The sequence below is a fragment of the Salvia miltiorrhiza genome, chromosome 1 (assembly GCF_028751815.1).
Source record: "Salvia miltiorrhiza cultivar Shanhuang (shh) chromosome 1, IMPLAD_Smil_shh, whole genome shotgun sequence".
NCBI lineage: Eukaryota > Viridiplantae > Streptophyta > Magnoliopsida > Lamiales > Lamiaceae > Salvia > Salvia miltiorrhiza.
In genome coordinates this window covers 67,026,357-67,044,339 of record NC_080387.1, presented here as the reverse complement: position 1 = coordinate 67,044,339, position 17,983 = coordinate 67,026,357, and the positions used below count along the sequence as shown (strand labels likewise).

At 36.2% G+C, this 17,983-nt stretch overlaps 3 protein-coding genes across 5 annotated transcripts in view; 2 read left to right on the top strand and 1 right to left on the bottom strand.

Annotated features, from left to right (window-relative positions):
- Nucleotides 1–3,105: 3,105 nt before the first annotated feature.
- Nucleotides 3,106–6,611, top strand: LOC131005235 (uncharacterized). Its single transcript, XM_057932080.1, has 4 exons — nucleotides 3,106–3,420; nucleotides 4,054–4,179; nucleotides 5,370–5,517; nucleotides 6,386–6,611. The coding sequence occupies exons 1-4, from the start codon at nucleotides 3,372–3,374 to the stop codon at nucleotides 6,444–6,446; spliced, it is 384 nt and encodes a 127-aa protein (XP_057788063.1). The 5' UTR covers nucleotides 3,106–3,371; the 3' UTR covers nucleotides 6,447–6,611.
- Nucleotides 6,612–6,625: 14 nt separating this feature from the next.
- Nucleotides 6,626–9,573, bottom strand: LOC131005236 (uncharacterized). The gene is made up of 3 exons (XM_057932081.1): nucleotides 9,316–9,573; nucleotides 7,980–8,127; nucleotides 6,626–6,956 (listed from the first exon to the last, which is right to left on the bottom strand). The coding sequence occupies exons 1-3, from the start codon at nucleotides 9,368–9,370 to the stop codon at nucleotides 6,878–6,880; spliced, it is 282 nt and encodes a 93-aa protein (XP_057788064.1). The 5' UTR covers nucleotides 9,371–9,573; the 3' UTR covers nucleotides 6,626–6,877.
- A 1,086-nt stretch (nucleotides 9,574–10,659) lies between these two features.
- The window catches only part of LOC131005234 (serine/threonine-protein kinase TOR), a 34,183-nt gene continuing 26,859 nt past the window's right edge, over nucleotides 10,660–17,983 (top strand). The window contains exons 1-6 of one of the 3 annotated variants that reach the window (XM_057932078.1): nucleotides 10,665–10,936; nucleotides 11,025–11,204; nucleotides 11,686–12,024; nucleotides 12,102–12,176; nucleotides 13,806–13,978; nucleotides 15,519–15,617. In XM_057932078.1, coding sequence (XP_057788061.1) covers nucleotides 11,082–11,204; nucleotides 11,686–12,024; nucleotides 12,102–12,176; nucleotides 13,806–13,978; nucleotides 15,519–15,617 — 809 coding nt within the window. In that variant the 5' untranslated portion in view covers nucleotides 10,665–10,936; nucleotides 11,025–11,081. Of the gene's footprint in view, nucleotides 11,205–11,685; nucleotides 12,025–12,101; nucleotides 12,177–13,805; nucleotides 13,979–15,518; nucleotides 15,618–17,983 lie in introns of all 3 variants that reach the window. The other 2 variants (XM_057932079.1, XM_057932077.1) reach the window with 2 other exon arrangements.

Below are 17,983 nucleotides of genomic sequence, written 5' to 3'. Positions count from 1 at the left end.
TTTTAGCTGGAGTATTTGCAGCATGTATGCGAGATTGTGTCACTTTTCTTGTATCTACAAAAGCATTAGAAATTTGATTTGCAATCTTTTGCAAATGAATGATCTTTTCAATTTCTTGTTCACATTGATTTGTTCTATAATCAAAATGTGATAAGTTTTTCTCATTTCAAGAGAGTTCCTTGTGCTTTTCTGGATGTAGATTTATTCCTTATAATGTTGGAAATGTCATTTCGTCAAAATGACAATCTGCAAAACGTGCAGTAAATAAATCACATGTTAAAGGTTCTATATACCTTATAACCGAGGGTGAATTAAATCCAACATATATCCCAAGTCTTTGTTGGGGACCCATTTTTGTTCGTTGTGGGGGGTGCAATTGGGACTTAAACCACGCAACCAAAAGCTCGTAAGTGAGAAACATCAGGTTCTCAGCAAAAAAATAATTTGCATTGGGAAGTATTCATGATTGACTTATGTCGAACTAATGTTGCAGCATGTAATATGGCATGACCCCAAACAATAGTTGGGAGTTTTGATTTCATAAGTAATGGTCTAGCAATAATTTGAAGACGTTTAATCAATGATTCTGCTAAATCATTTTGAGTATGGACACAAGCTACTGGATATTCAATCTCAATTTCAATAACCATACAATAGTTTTTAAATGCTTGAGACATAAACTCACTAGCATTATCAAGACGAATTCTTTTAATTGAATTGTCTGTGAATTGAGCTCTTAATTTTATGATTTGAGCAAGTAGTCTAGCAAATGTTGCATTTCCAGTAGAAAGCAAGCATACATGTGACCATCTATAAAAGGCATCAATTAATACCATAAAATATCGAAAAGTTCCACAAGGTGGATGTATAGGTCCATAAATGTCTCCTTTAATTCTTTCTAAGAAAGATGGAGATTCAGTATTATCCTTCGTATATGAAGGTCTAATGACTAACTTGCCTTGCGCATAAGCATTACATGAGAATTCATTTGTAGAAAAAACCTTTTGATTCTTATGTTGTGCCCATATGAATTATTGATTATTCATCGCATTATAGTTGCTCCAGGATGTCCAAACCTATCATGCCAAAGCTTAAAGCTTTTGTGTCATTGAACTTCACGTTCATGACATGGTTTGTCTCAATTGCTTTTATGAATGTATAATACATTCCAGAAGGTAGTGATGCTAATTTTTCTTTTGTCAGCTTATAGCCTGAAACAAAAGAATTTATGCAAAGATATTCATTTCTACCTTCCACACAATTGTCTCAATGTGGTATCCATTATTACGGACATTATTGAAACTTAGTAAGTTCTTTTTAAACTTACTAGAGTACAGGGCATTTTCAATATCTAATTTAGTATCATTTGGCAAAATGATACAAGCTCTTCCGGAGCCTTCAATGATGTTTGATGCACCTGATATTGTGTTAACATTATTCTCATCTAATGTCAACTTAAGGAAATACTTCTTCTTTTGAAGAATAATATGTGTATTTATTTACCAAGACAAATATCACAAGATTTAATATGATATTAGTGTTTAGATGTTCATGCCTTGTTAAAAACCTCTCCGTAAAAACCCCATGGGAAAAATTCGGTAGAGGAAAAGAGTACAAGACATATATATTACACTAGTTGCCTCGTTAAAAATCTTAACTAAGAAAACCTCGTAGGAAAAAAAACTTAGTAAGGGAAAAAGAGTACAACCATTCGGCCTTTAGGGCCGTTTGACCTTCAAGGTCTAATTTTCAAGAGCATGTAATATGGATTGCTCTTGAAGAGTATGTAATATTCTTCATGGAATATTGATTGTGCTACATCGGGAGCAACAATATGAATCAAATAGATAAAGATTCAAGGATATGTTATCCAAATATTTAATTTACTTGCTCTTAGAGCATGTAATATTCTTCAGGAATATTACTTGTGCTACTTTAATAGCATCAATTTAAGATTTTGAATGTAATATTCTTTAGGAATACTACTTGTGCTATTTAAATAGCACCAATTTAAGATCTTGAATGTAATATTCTTCAGGAATACTACTTGTGCTATTTAAATAGCATCAATTAATTTTCAAGATCATTTTGAAAAAATAGATTGTATATATGAAATATATTACAGAATATAATATATCAAAATTCGAAATAAGAGCATAAAAAAATTATGAAATTACAAATAATTTGTAATGTATTCCATGGGCCATTACAAACAATTTTATGCTAAGAAAACATGCAATTAAGATTAACTAATAAAATAGTGATGCAATTCAACTCGTTTAAACACCTTCTCAAATTCACAGGCAATGAACAAGATTAAATCCTCATATAAATAATTATACGAAGATTCTCAACAATAAAAGACGTATTCAAGAAAAATAATGTCAGATTACAAGATATATATATTTTTTATATAAGTTTTATTTTCATTTATCATTGATTTCTTTGTACACGCTTTCTCAACATAGATACACTAGAGATCTAATAATAATTCACCATCATTAAAATTGATATTTAAAATTGTAGATCCTTCTGGGATTGTTTTAATGGCAAATCATTATGACAATCAAACATATATGATGAAATACATCATTAAATTTATAAATAGCGACAACATATATTGATATGATTAGGATTCACAAAAATTTAAATTAATCAAGCAAACAATTTGTAAATCGTATCATAGATTTAAACCGTGTTTCATCAAATTTTCCAATTTCAAAGTAACAATTCGAATATCATTTCTATAATCGAATATGAATTACCTTATCGGAAATACACGATTCTTTCCTAGGGCATACCTCCATCATTGAGTCAATCGATTAGTTTCTACGATTGAAGAGAGATGAGAGAACTAGAACTATCGTGCTGATAACGTGTTATAAACTAGAGAGAAGCGAGAGAATAGAGAAGAGAATACGTATTGAGTGTCTTCAATATGGAGGCTAAAGGCCTCTATTTATACAAGTAGGAAACTAGGGTTTTAGGGAGATTTCTTGGTCAACACACATAAGATATATCTTATAGATATATTTACAACAAAGTCCAAATTGTTACGGCAAAAACAAAGAAGCTAAAACTAATCACTCATATTTAAAAAAAGATAATTAAAAATAATAAAAGTACATAGTAAAAATCAATATTAAATATTTTCAACTCATGCCGCCCTAATTTCATTCTGATTCAACGCAGCGCCGCTTCTATCTTCTCTCCCTCTATTTTCTTTTAATTTCTTCATCTTATCTCCTCTCAAAAAAAAAATCTTCATCTTTTCTCTCTGCGTCGTCTTCTTCAAAATAAGATCTTTTATGGCTTGACTAACATCGCATCTTTGTTGCTATATATGAGTTGATTCATAGATCTCATCGGCAATGGATATAGTAGTAGAAGGTTATGGGCGACTGAGATGCGATGGTGCAGGTTAGGATTTGTTGTTGCAATTTTTTTTTCTCCTGCCGCGGTGCATGAACTTGCTAAAGAAGTTCCCTTTTTTCCTCGAACAGCAGCAGCCGCTGCCATTTTTCCTCCCTTTCTCGCCTATCTGCTGGCATCGTCGTCGAACAGTGTCAATCACCATACCACCATCTGCCTCTTCTTTCAAACCTTCTCGGCACCACCCCACACTTCCTCCCTCTTCTCTGCCCTTAATTTACTCTCTCTCGTCGTCTAACCCATATATGATAGTTTCAAAGGATGAAAAGTTAGCAGCTAATGAGCTGCTATTTATAGATTGTAAAGTATACTTAGGAAATTCAAATTTTGGGCTCCAAAACTGCACAACATGCGTCGGCCCAGCAGTTAAAACAGACGCTATATCTGATGGGTTATAGGAAGCTGCTCGTGGCGGGAAAATAAATCACCTCAAAACTCTGCATTAATAGAAGTATAGAAAATTGGCGAATCCGCGAATATCGGCGAATTAGTTAATTAGGCGAATTAGTTAATTAGGGGCAAAAATCGGCGAATTAGTTAATTAGGGGCGAATTTATTTAACGCTTTTAGTTGAAGGGGCAAGAATTGCAGAAATACCTCACAAGCATTATTGTTTAGCAGATGTAACTGGAACACACCGTCACACTCCATTTCTGCTAAGGAGTTCAATTTGTGACTCTGAATCAGTTAAAATGGGCTACGTACAAGAAGCCAGAGAAAATCACGTCAAGAAGAAGGTCGAAGAAGGTAACTTCTTCTGTTATTGAATACTCCATGATTTATCAGAAATCCCCTTAAACCCTATTCTTGCTTACTTTTTTATGCTTTGCTAATTGCACTGCCTTGCGCATTCTTTTCTGATTTGTTTGATCAATCTCAAGGTCCCGTGGCTGTGTTTTTCTTAAACGAGGTGTTTAATTTTTCAGGCTTCCATTTCAGTCTTTAATTGCAGGGGGAGTGAAAAAATTTAATCTGTCTTTGATTGGAAAACGATGCTATCATGCAGCAAATTTTTTATTTTGATAAATAATTCGTTTTTAAGTATACCTTGGTGAGAAATTAGTGTTCATATATGTTTTTCTATGGATACACTGGTGCACGAGGTTTTGAAATAGGGTGAATATAGTCAGCGTTGTAGATTGGAAATAATGGATTTTACACGGTAGATAAGCTTGAGAATCAATTACATGCTTTCGGGGGCTCAAGGAAATTTTTGTTTCTGTAACCAAATGTGGGGGTGAGCTTTATAGGAAGGAGGTCAATAGCCACACCTTTTAAGTGCGCGATAAAGTCTTGCTAACTGTATCGTTTCCTGATCCCAATTGCTGGTGCAATGTAGAGCGTTGCATAAAACTTCGAGGAGATAAACAAAAGAACCTATTTATCTTACTTCTCATGTTCTTTGCTTTTCGTGTACTAAGATTCCATGCAGACCAACATCAAATTGTAAGTGTTTATGGCAATAAATCATTCATCTCAATGGAGAAGTAGTAATTCCCTCCTTTTATATGATTTTTATTTGTATCCTCATTTGTATATGATGCTTTTGGGGTTCTCCTGCTATGACAAGTTAGTTATGGCTTAATCTCTGTTTTTCATCAATTGACTATACTTTTTCCCTTTTGTTTTGTTTTTGGGTGGGTGGGGGGGGTGTGCTAATGATAAGTTTACAATTATGCAATTAGAAAGAAGTGCGTCTCCTTGAACTTATGGAACACTTGCTCCTTGTGCTGATTTGTATTTAGTGTCTATAATATAGTCCGTTTAATCAAGTGGTTGATATGCACTTTTTTTTTGGTTGCACTATCATATCATATCCAAAGTTGACTTTCAACAGTTTCATCTGTCATTATGAAGTAAGTTGAGGCCATAAATAATTATTTTGGGTTTCTGAGTTAATTACGATTATGCAAATATTTATTCATCAAATACTCCAGCTTTGCGCAGTAAGATGAAACAGAAAGCACTAAAAGAATGCGATCAATACGTGTCCAAATATGCTGAATGTGCTGTAGGCAGAACATTGTTCGTTGTTTGGAAATGTCGCGGTGAAGCTAAGGAATTGAATACATGCCTCCATCAGTAGTAAGTCAGATTTGTCTCTTTCTTTATATCTTTGCTATTATTTTCTTAAAATTTAATATGGCCTCTTCGTACTTTGTTTGCCGTTTGTTCTGTACCAAGCTAATAGTGTTGGTATGGAGAAATCGTTATTTGTTTCTACGGGTTGAAAATTTCCCCCCAATACACACACACAGCATCCAGTGCTTTCTTTTTTTCTTTCATTATATTATTTTTATTTTGATGTACTTTTTAAGATCTTTGGAGTTTGATGAAAGTAGTCTTGCTTCTTTTTCCTAATCTGTTGTAGGTCTTCTTTTTACTGATTTTTTTACTTTCCCTCCATATCTTTTTCTTATGGGGGTCTTTGATTCATTATACATTTATACTCATAGAAGTGGCTTGGAAAATATTTTACATGCTAATATTGGGTAAAATGGTCTGACTAGAAAAAATAAAATTAAAAAAGTTCCCTAGCTTCCCAACTCACTGGTGGAGGCTCTCAAAGGTGTGTTTGTGCAATCTTTTCTTTTTCTCTTCCCAACTGAAGAAGAATAAAAGGAAAGGAAAAAGCAAGAGTTTCCTGAACTTCTGGAGGTTACCTGAGAAAGATTTATTGATTGACCGTTAACTGGAGTCTAGTACTTGTTGTTCATTTTTATATGGTTCATTCTATATTGTCAAAGTAGTGAAAAGTATAAAATATAAGTTGTATTTACTAATAATTTATATTTTTCAAGCTGAATCATTTGACGAACATGTTCACGAGCTGACGAGCCGAATAGTACTAAGCTCAAGTTTGGTTTGTTTATTTATCGAGCTTCTTTAAACGAAACGAGCTTTTTTCGAGCCGAGCTCCGAATAGTTCACGAGCGGCTTAATTTGTTTACAGCCCTATCGACAATCCTCCATTCGCAACCGCCAACTTCCACATCGCCTCAACTCATATTTGATCGAGCACATTTGGGCTCGTTTTTGGTAGGTATATTAATAATTTAATACTTCAGCCACGTTTATTTCGATGCATCACCTTGTTATTCAAAAAACAAAAGTATGCTACACACACTAACCACGTAATTTCCTGTGTTAAACCGTCGAGGACTCGAGGGGAATAATTCAAGTGCACCAAACATGAAGAGAAAGGAACATTATATTTATCCTATAATATTTGGCAATTCATCACCTCCGACGAAATGTAAAGACAATGCACGTACAGGAAAATATTGCGGCAATTAACGAACAAAAGCATGGAATAAACTCTCAGGTTGCAGGGACACCAATGATGCCGTATGCAGGATGCAACGAGGCGTAGGCCCCTGAGCGACGTTGCGCACTTTTCTTCTTGCAGAAGCTAACATACTCCAATCATCAGTAGGAAAATGAATCAAAGGCTTAAAGACCCCTTTCCTTCCTGTTGAAGCATGTATTCTTTCTTCATTTTTTCCAAGACAGAATCATTTGTGCTGTAAGAAACAGATACAACGTCAGAGATTTCGTACACCGGGAATACTTGATTTACTTTCTGATAGCTGAAGCTGAAAATTGGTTACTGTATCCTCACGCAGCATAAGTTATAGTAATATGTTTTCTAGAGCTGCGACTATACAAAGATCCAAGAACTTGAGAATATAGAAGTTGCAAGCTAAGTACATATAAACACTTGTTCGGTCTCAATATTTCATATCTCATTCTCATGATACTGTGTTAAGGCTGAACTGAAATTAATACTTTTCACTACTTTGACAAGTATGAAATTTGATGCTCTTTAATATATATATATATTGACATGGGAAACAATAACTGGAGTCTACTACTTCTTGTTCATTTCTTAGAATGAACCATATAAAAATGAACAACAAGTACTAGACTCCAGTTAACGGTCAATCAATAAATCTTTCTCAGGTAACCTCCAGAAGTTCAGGAAACTCTTGCTTTTTCCTTTCCTTTTATTCTTCTTCAGTTGGGAAGAGAAAAAGAAAAGATTGCACAAACACACCTTTGAGAGCCTCCACGAGTGAGTTGGGAAGCTAGGGAATTTTTTTAATTTTATTTTTTCTAGTCAGACCATTTTACCCAATATTAGCATGTAAAATATTTTCCAAGCCACTTCTATGAGTATAAATGTATAATGAATCAAAGACCCCCATAAGAAAAAGATATGGAGGGAAAGTAAAAAAATCAGTAAAAAGAAGACCTACAACAGATTAGGAAAAAGAAGCAAGACTACTTTCATCAAACTCCAAAGATCTTAAGAAGTACATCAAAATAAAAATAATATAATGAAAGAAAAAAAGAAAGCACTGGATGCTGTGTGTGTGTGTGTATTGGGGGGAAATTTTCAACCCGTAGAAACAAATAACGATTTCTCCATACCAACACTATTAGCATATACTACAGAACAAACGGCAAACAAAGTACGAAGAGGCCATATTAAATTTTAAGAAAATAATAGCAAAGATATAAAGAAAGAGACAAATCTGACTTACTACTGATGGAGGCATGTATTCAATTCCTTAGCTTCACCGCGACATTTCCAAACAACGGACAATGTTCTGCCTACAGCACATTCAGCATATTTGGACACGTATTGATCGCATTCTTTCAGTGCTTTCTGTTTCATCTTACTGCGCAAAGCTGGAGTATTTGATGAATAAATATTTGCATAATCGTAATTAACTCAGAAACCCAAAATAATTATTTCTGGCCTCAACTTACTTCATAATGACAGATGAAACTGTTGAAAGTCAACTTTGGATATGATATGATAGTGCAACCAAAAAAAAAGTGCATATCAACCAGTTGATTAAACGAACTATATTATAGACACTAAATACAAATCAGCACAAGGAGCAAGTGTTCCATAAGTTCAAGGAGACGCACTTCTTTCTAATTGCATAATTGTAAACTTATCATTAGCACACCCCCCACCCACCCAAAAACAAAACAAAAGGGAAAAAGTATAGTCAATTGATGAAAAACAGAGATTAAGCCATAACTAACTTGTCATAGCAGGAGAACCCCAAAAGCATCATATACAAATGAGGATACAAATAAAAATCATATACAAGGAGGGAATTACTACTTCTCCATTGAGATGAATGATTTATTGCCATAAACACTTACAATTTGATGTTGGTCTGCATGGAATCTTAGTACACGAAAAGCAAAGAACATGAGAAGTAAGATAAATAGGTTCTTTTGTTTATCTCCTCGAAGTTTTATGCAACGCTCTACATTGCACCAGCAATTGGGATCAGGAAACGATACAGTTAGCAAGACTTTATCGCGCACTTAAAAGGTGTGGCTATTGACCTCCTTCCTATAAAGCTCACCCCCGCATTTGGTTACAGAAACAAAATTTTCCTTGAGCCCCCGAAAGCATGTAATTGATTCTCAAGCTTATCTACCGTGTAAAATCCATTATTTCCAATCTACATCGCTGACTATATTCACCCTATTTCAAAACCTCGTGCACCAGTGTATCCATAGAAAAACATATATGAACACTAATTTCTCACCAAGGTATACTTAAAAACGAATTATTTATCAAAATAAAAAATTTGCTGCATGATAGCATCGTTTTCCAATCAAAGACAGATTAAATTTTTTCACTCCCCCTGCAATTAAAGACTGAAATGGAAGCCTGAAAAATTAAACACCTCGTTTAAGAAAAACACAGCCACGGGACCTTGAGATTGATCAAACAAATCAGAAAAGAATGCGCAAGGCAGTGCAATTAGCAAAACATAAAAAAGTAAGCAAGAATAGGGTTTAAGGGGATTTCTGATAAATCATGGAGTATTCAATAACAGAAGAAGTTACCTTCTTCGACCTTCTTCTTGACGTGATTTTCTCTGGCTTCTTGTACGTAGCCCATTTTAACTGATTCAGAGTCACAAATTGAACTCCTTAGCAGAAATGGAGTGTGACGGTGTGTTCCAGTTACATCTGCTAAACAATAATGCTTGTGAGGTATTTCTGCAATTCTTGTCCCTTCAACTAAAAGCGTTAAATAAATTCGCCCCTAATTAACTAATTCGCCGATTTTTGCTTCTGTAGTTGACGTTTATAGATAAATTGTGCGTTGATAGAAGGGCAAATTGCATGAAAATACCACACGTTAATCAAAATTTGATTTTTTGACAATCTTTTTAATTGTTGCAAAAAAATTAATGAGCTTTCAATTTGTTGCAATGTCCGTCCGGAGAAATTTTCCGGCCAAATTAAATCTGAGTTGGCAGTCGGAATGCCAACATGGCATCAGAAATGCCAAATCACACCCACCATCCCCTCCCACGTCACCGGGCAAATTGCATGAAAATACCCCACTTTAATCAAAATTTGATTTTTTGACAATCTTTTTAATTGTTGCAAAAAAATTAACGAGCTTTCAATTTGTTGCAATGTCTGTCCGGAGAAATTTTTCGGCCAAATTAAATTTGAGTTGGCAGCCGGAATGCCAACGTGACATCAGAAATGCTAAATCACATCCATCCTCCCCTCCCACGTCACTCTCTCTCTCTCTCTCTTCCTCCATCCCCCTTCCCCTTCTCCCTATCGGCTCTCTCTCACTTCCCCTGGAGGCGGAGGTTGATGAAGGAGGAGGAAGGTTTGAAGGGGCGCGAGGCGGCGGAAATCGTGGGGGAAGAGGGATGGCGGCGGAGGTCGATGAAGGAGGGTGAGGGTTTGTTGCCCCGTGAAGGAGAAATAGGGTGGAAAGAGAGAGAGGGGGTGACGTGGGAGAGAGAGTGACGTGGAAGGGGAGGGTGGGTGTGATTTGGCATTTCTGATGCCACATTGGCATTCCGACTGCAAACTCAAATTTAATTTGGCCGAAAATTTTCTCAGGACGGACATTGCAACAAATTGAAAGCTCGTTAATTTTTTTGCAACAATTAAAAAGATTGTCAAAAAATCAAATTCTGATTAAAGTGGGGTATTTTCATGCAATTTGCCCGGTGACGTGGGAGGGGAGGGTGGGTGTGATTTGGCATTTCTGATGCCACATTGGCATTCCGGCTGCCAACTCAAATTTAATTTGGCCGGAAAATTTCTCCGGACGGACATTGCAACAAATTGAAAGCTCGTTAATTTTTTTGCAACAATTAAAAAGATTGTCAAAAAATCAAATTTTGATTAAAGTGGGGTATTTTCGTGCAATTTGCCGTTGATAGAAATACTCCATTAGCTTAGGGGATCCTACCAAAAGGGTTTTTGGCTGGTAGACAGGTATAGCATCCATTGAAGGAGGCTGCTACCTGCTTTCTCGCTCTTGAATTTCTCCAAATTAAATTATTCCGTGTATCAACTGAAAACTTCACCGGATTCAACGACTTGATCTTCAATCCTCATAGCCTGATTGTGACAGAGATACAAGATTCTCGTTAGGTTTCTAGGGTTCCGCACGCCGCCGAGTTGTAGACAGCGATATTTGGTTGCAGAGGTTTTCCACCCCACTCGCTGTAAATACTATCAAATTGTAACATTTATCCCGTAGCAGAGTTCTCTAATGCACTCGATATTGGGGTTAGGGTTTTGAGATTTTAGCTCTTGGAGCGTGCTTCCATATATATACATGTATATTTAGGATGGCGCTCGCAACGACAGCACAGTCAATTCGCTACATTGCTCCGGCGGCTGCCACTGGAGCTAGCAACCTTGACGCTCTCAACCGAGTACTTGCTGACCTGTGCATCCGCGGCAATCCCAAGGTCTGAAAAATCTATGTTTCACAGTTTGTGTGCTCCCTTCTTCTTCTTCTTCTTCTTCTTCTTCTTCTTCTTCTTCTTCTTCTTCTTCTTCTCTGTTTTCTTATCGGGGGGCGTTTAAGTTGAGTTGTATTAATTCGTGTTTTCGAGCTTGTAAGTGGTACTGAGTTCTCTTCCCAATATCATGGTTTGAAGATAGCTATAGCTAAGATGTGAATTATACTGTTTCTACAGATCGCAGTAACCTGATGCTAACACTTATATAATGTGTGTTTCTTTTTGTTTTTGTTTTTCTCATATTGCCGTGTTGTGGGGCTGGGAGTTGGTTTTTCCAGGATGCTTGATGGAGAACACAAGTTTTTTTTTATTGCAGTTTGATATGCTCACACTTCTTTAATCCACATTGAATTGTTTACTTTGTCTTTTTACTACTTATGAATATGTAAATTCTATTGGACATCTTGACGAATGAAATGTCTATTAGGATGGAGCTGCTCCAGCATTGAGAAGATATGTCGAAGAACAAGCTCGTGATCTCAGTGGTGAAGCATTTTCACGTTTTATGGATCAGCTGTATGATCGTATTACTGGCCTTTTAGACAGCAATGATGTTGCTGAAAATTTGGGTGCTTTGAGGGCCATTGACGAGCTTATAGATGTGGAAATTGGGGAGAATGCAGTCAAAGTGGCGAAAATTGCAAATTACATGCGGACTGCATTTGAGGCAAAACGTGAACCTGAAACTTTAGTCATTGCTAGTAAAGTTTTGGGCCACTTGGCGAGAGCTGGTGGAGCAATGACAGCTGATGAAGTGGAAAGGCTGGTATGTTCAATTTTTCTACAATTAGTGGCACAATACCTCAGATTCTTTTTACCTTTTATCTTTGTTGACTTTCTCAGGTAAGAATTGCATTGGATTGGCTTCGTGGTGACAGAGTTGAATATCGCCGTTTTGCTGCTGTTTTAATTTTAAAAGTACGTCCCACACCATGCTCCTATAGATTGTTGCTTAACCAAATTACCAACGTGTTGAAGCTTACAACTTCTACTCTGATTGTTTGTATATTGTTGTGTTAATCTGTTAATCCCCCCCCCCCCCCAAAAAAAAAAAAACATACACACACACACATATATATATATATATATATATATATATATAAATAGAGAGAGAGAGAGAGAGAGAGAGAGAGAGAACAATTATTTAAAAGTAGAACGGAGAGAACTATTATTTAAAAGTAGAACGGAGAGAACTATTTTCAACCTTCGATCGTTAAGATCTACAGTGGATGCATCATCTTGATGGATGAATGTAGCACCTGAGTTCGAATCCTGGAGGGAGCGAACATCTTATTTTTTTAGTGCAGTAGATTTCACTGCGAATGTTGTAACTTTATACGTCCAATGTAGTGTTTTTACGTTGTCATGATAAATACAGATCTCATAATAACCAACGCCTATATATATATAATGGCGTCGTTTCATAAATTAGAAAAAAAGTAATTCTAAGCTCTTAATTAGACTAAAAAACTTTTACATGTTCCATAATTATGTTTTTGGTACTAGATGAAGTTGACATTTAGTTGTAGCCGGAACCAATCTTGGAGAACTACTAGCTCTTGCTGCGGGCACTTAGATAAATACTTACAGTTGTTAAATCTTTTGACTAGCAGTTTGTGTTACCATGTTGTGTATCGTGTCCACGCGATAGTGACAACATCCAACACGAACACGGCATGATGAGGATATGCCGGACACGTACATGTTTTTTTTTTTTTTTTTTTTTTTTTCTGTTGACTAGGATAACAACACAATAAAATAAAAAATTAATATTTACTACATAAAATATGTTTAATATTTAAACATTATAGTACAATATTACATGATAAAACACAATATTACACGGTACGATATTTAAAAAACCTTAAAAAGTTATAATATACTACATAAATATACAAATTTTTTTAATAAATTAATATATCGACACAACACAATGCAAAAACTTTCGTGCACTCATCATGCCGACACCATAATAACATGAACATGAGAAGCCTACACTTTTACCTGTTATTTTCATGTTGTGCTATTGTGTTGTATTAAATTGCCACCCCTACTTTTGACCCTCAATATTACTATTGTTTTTCAGAAGAACGAATATGAGTCAAACCCCTACTTTTCACGGTCATGGGTGTTTTGATTTTTTCATGGAAAGTGAGGACACAAATTACTAGTGATACTTAATAAATATTAAAGAATAACTTTTTACCCTAAAATACGTAATTAATGCCCTTTTCGAAACCTTTTTAGACATTGTATAAGTGAAACTAATTGTTTTTTTTACTAAACTAATCCAAACTCGGGACTCTTTTGGACACTGGTCCATCTTCAGGTGCTCTAGCTTTCACCCTAACAGGAGTATTATAAGCTTTCTTATTAATTCACTTTTTTGTCTTTTTCTTCACCAGAAAATACACATGGTAGTTTAACAATCCTCATTTTTGGACAAATTTTATAGTAGCTCATTCTTCATGAAGTTTTGCTTGTTAAAGTTGATTTTCACTTTCATGCTTTGAGACATATATTAAAAGTTTGCAATTATTCTCATAGGAAATGGCTGAGAATGCTTCAACAGTATTCAATGTGCATGTTCCGGAGTTTGTTGATGCCATATGGGTTGCTCTGAGGGATCCAAAATTGGATGTTCGAGAGCGGGCTGTAGAAGCATTGCGTGCTTGCCTCCGTGTCATTGAGAAGCGTGAGACACGATGGCGCGTCCAGTGGTAATTGTGCTATTTGTGTTATGCTACGTGTAACTATTTATGGTGATACAAACAATTTATTTAAATTTGGATCTGCTATACACGTTCTCTGATGCTAATTTGAAAAATCATAATGCACTAATCATGTTGTCGTCTATAATTATAGTTATAAAATAAAGTATACCTGTATCAATGGGCTGCTGAGCTTTCTTGGGAATGTGTAAAAGATTATGTGTGCGTTTTCTTACATATTTTTTATAGGTTGGTCCTGTAACTTTTCATGTTCAGTGCCCAGAATATGCTAGATAAATAAATATAACTTCAGAACCTGTTTTTGCTTCTCTTGCTCAATCTCTTTTTATAGCTTCTCCTATTCACTCTCTGCATCTCACAGATCAATAATCAATTACAATTGAGTTTTTGTTGTCTGGTAACTATCTGACATCAATTAAGATATCAATATATTGTATTCTGCTTACCATTTGATATTTCTCACTTGGAAAACAGTGATGACAAACTGTACTTTATTTTCATCTTGATGGCTGAAACTATCATGATTCTTGTAATCTGTTCTATTCTGATATTTAATATGTTAATAGCATCCTATTTTTAGCTGCCATGCTTCACATGTTGCATATCGACATTCTCAAGGCTCCTATGTTAATAGAATCGTATTTAATATGTTAATAACATCCTATTCCATTTGTTAAATATGATAAAACTAAAAAAGGAATATTCATCCCCCTAGATATTGTAAAATGGGGAGATTTCTGTGCACGATTAGGTGTCTGCTGGTCCTATTTTTTGGCTACATTATGTTGTATAGGTATCAGTTATAGGTTATAACGGGTATACATGAAATATGGGCAAATTCCTACCTGGAAATTTATTGGGTGTCTGGTGCTATCTTAAAAAAAACTCCGTACTGCATTTTGTTCCGCAATCATAAATGGATTTATATCAGTGAAATTTTGTCATTGTATTCAACTAATCCATAATTAGTCAGTGGAACATGAACTGTCTCATGGTAACTGGTTACATTATCAAGACCTTCCTTTGTCCCGTAAGATTTATATATAGCTTTCTTATACAGCGACAAGTAGAACCACACATTATGTGTCCCAGTTTGATTCTCTATTGACTCAGTGTGAAAGCATATGATCCCTTTTCTTATATCACCTGTAATTTTCTCCTCTGTGGGTTGATTGATGAAAGTGCTGACTGAGATAATAATTTATTAAGAAATAAGCCAGCAAAGTCATGCAAAGCGCAATCTAAGATAATAATGGAATAACATGTGACCAAACTCCAGATTTATACTGGAGAATTGCTTCTGTTGGTGACTCACTGAAAATTTTATAGTCTATCTAATTTATTATGGTCCTTTCATGTTCACATTATGATGTATGCTTCGAATAACTGAGTCTGGTCTGTTTATTTATGGAGCTTCTGCTAAGAAAAGATACATTGTTTTCTTAGGTTTTCATCTTCTTTTCGCTTGGGAATTCCTTTCAGCTGATTTTATATTGAGACTGTCATTTGCTCAATAATCTTATGGCAGGTATTATCGTATGTTTGAGGCTACACAAGATGGATTGGGAAGAAGTGCCCCTATACATAGCATTCATGGTTCTCTGCTTGCAGTTGGGGAACTGCTGAGGTAGGTACAGATGATGAGTGTCTTGTTTGCTGAAGTTAGTTTTTTGCCATTATATCTTGTGAATGCGTGAATTTCCTTGCTTCTTGGGCAAGTTTGTGCTTCATAGTAGCTTGCAATCTTTACATGTTTTTTCTATTTTTGGTGGCTGTTATGGTTTCTTTGAAGTTGGTTTTTCCGCAAACTCCTTTTATATTGCATTTCTAACTCCTGAATTCACATATGCTAATCTCCCCTCCTGCCCTTGCTCTCACCATACAGATTGAAGTTTTCTTTTGGATGAAATTTCTCTTCCTCTAGCTTTCTGAAACTTCTATAGCAAATAGGATATTACTCCCTCCGTTCCACTATAAGTGGCTCAAAACTTTTCGGCACGGGAATAAAGGAGAAGGTGTAAATTAGTTAAAAGTGGTAGGGCCTACACTTTTTTAAGGATTAAATTTTTCTATTTATGGAAACAGGCCACTTATAGTGGGATGGCCCAAAATGAAATACAAGCCACTTTTAGTGGGACAGAGGGAGTATTTTATATTTGGCTGGTCCTTTTTGTATGTGCTGACATTTTCCTGCAGCATTTCATGTTTATTTTTCTTTATGGTGGTGTTCCATTTGGGCTGGCCTTCAGTTTTGTTTAGTTCCCTGAGTCTGTAATCTGTCTCTCTACATGATTTCAAGCTCACTAAAATATCGATATATATGTAAAAGCATAAACCATGTAAAAATACAAAAATAGAAAAAATGAATTTTCCATAATTGGTCAGGGCTTAATTACTAAATAGGAACACAATCATATTGATTGTATAATTTAATTATTGAAATAGTCTTCAAGGTATCTGAAAAATAGTGCAATGATTTCTATATGTTAAAAAATACTTAACTAATTCAGCTGAGCAGAGATACACTATATCACTATCTAATAATCAAACATTTTTAGTATCATACACCTCCAAGCTCCAGTTAAACATATTAATTTATATACACTATATTGTATAAATGTATAACACAAGTCTGTATTAGACATGATAGTATATTAATTTGAATAATATGCATGTGACATAATGTGCTAATGCTACACCTATAAATTAAAGAACTTCTCAATTTGGCCCTGCTAAAGAAAGCATGCGTGTTTTATCATATGTAATCTAAATCAATGCATATGAACTTCTAACTGTACTTAATTGGTTTTTATGTTTGTTTCACTTTTGTTAAATTAAATGTGCACATGTTTTAGTTAGATTCAGACTTTGACACATCTTGCTAGATTTGAGAATGTTTGGTCATTTAATTGGTCATGCACCTCATGTTTAAGTACTGTAATTTGAAATTTCCTCACTCTATTTTTACAATTAAGTTATATGTCCTTTTGATTTACAACGACATAGTTTATAAAAGGGTTAATACCGTGAAAAACCATGAACTTTGGTGCGATTTCCAAACTTTCCATGAACTATTTTTTTTAATCAAATTTTCCATGAATTTAAACGCCTGAACAATTTTTCCACGGTTTTTACCTCCGGTGAAGGTCCGGTCTTAGTTGGTGCCTACGTGGCAATACCGAGCTGACATGACGCCTACGTGGTAATACTGAGTTGACGTGGCCTCCTACTTGGAAAAAAAATAAACAAAAAAATAGAAAATCGATTATTTTTCCTCCCCTTCCTCCAGGTCGGCCGGTGGACCGCTGCCTTCCTCCGGCGAAGCAGCGCCGACGACCACCACCTCTGCCTTCCTCCTTTGCGACGGTCACCTCGCTCGATCTCAGACACGAAGAGCTATGCTGTTCCAGACCTCGCGCCGCCTCCGAAGAGCTATGCCGTCTTCGTTTCCGATCGTCCACAAGAAATCCCCAAAATCCTCCTCCCCAAACCTGCACCGCCACCCTCTTCAAATCAGCGATTCCGCCGCATTGAACCCCCTCTACCGCCCTCTCTCTCTCCACCGCCCTCCACCATCATCATTACGAAGACCCGCCGTGAGAGAAGGGGACGCGAAGACTCGCTGGCCCTAATTTCAGCAGATGCGGCCAAAACCCTACCTCCTCCGCCGTACCTGCTCCACTGTGCCTCCACCGCCGCTATCTTCCCAATTTCAGCAGACGCAATCAAACCTTATCTTCCCATTCATCTCGACTCACGACACCTCCCCCTCTCTCGCCACCGCTCCCTCTCTCTCCATCGCCCTCCACCACCAACATCACCAGATTCGCCGTCACCAACCACCCCCGTAGCTCCGCCGCCTCCCCTGGCATGGTTGGACTCGCAAATTCACCGCCTCTAGCCCTGGTATGGTTGGGCTCGCAGATCTGCCGCCACCAACCACCCCCGTAGCTTCGCCGCCTCTCCTGGCATGCTCGCAGATCCACCGCCACC

Bases quoted from the DNA above. Each gene is read 5' to 3' on its own strand.
- LOC131005235 (XM_057932080.1), top strand. From the start codon at position 3,372: ATGGATATAGTAGTAGAAGGTTATGGGCGACTGAGATGCGATGGTGCA. The intron at 3,421-4,053 runs GTTAGGATTTGT...ATTGTTTAGCAG, and splicing joins ACTGAGATGCGATGGTGCAG to ATGTAACTGGAACACACCGT. The intron at 5,518-6,385 runs GTAAGTCAGATT...ATTTGTTTACAG, and splicing joins AATACATGCCTCCATCAGTA to CCCTATCGACAATCCTCCAT.
- LOC131005236 (XM_057932081.1), bottom strand. From the start codon at position 9,370: ATGGGCTACGTACAAGAAGCCAGAGAAAATCACGTCAAGAAGAAGGTC. The intron at 8,128-9,315 runs GTAACTTCTTCT...CAAATACTCCAG, and splicing joins CAAGAAGAAGGTCGAAGAAG to CTTTGCGCAGTAAGATGAAA. The intron at 6,957-7,979 runs GTAAGTCAGATT...TGTTTCTTACAG, and splicing joins AATACATGCCTCCATCAGTA to CACAAATGATTCTGTCTTGG.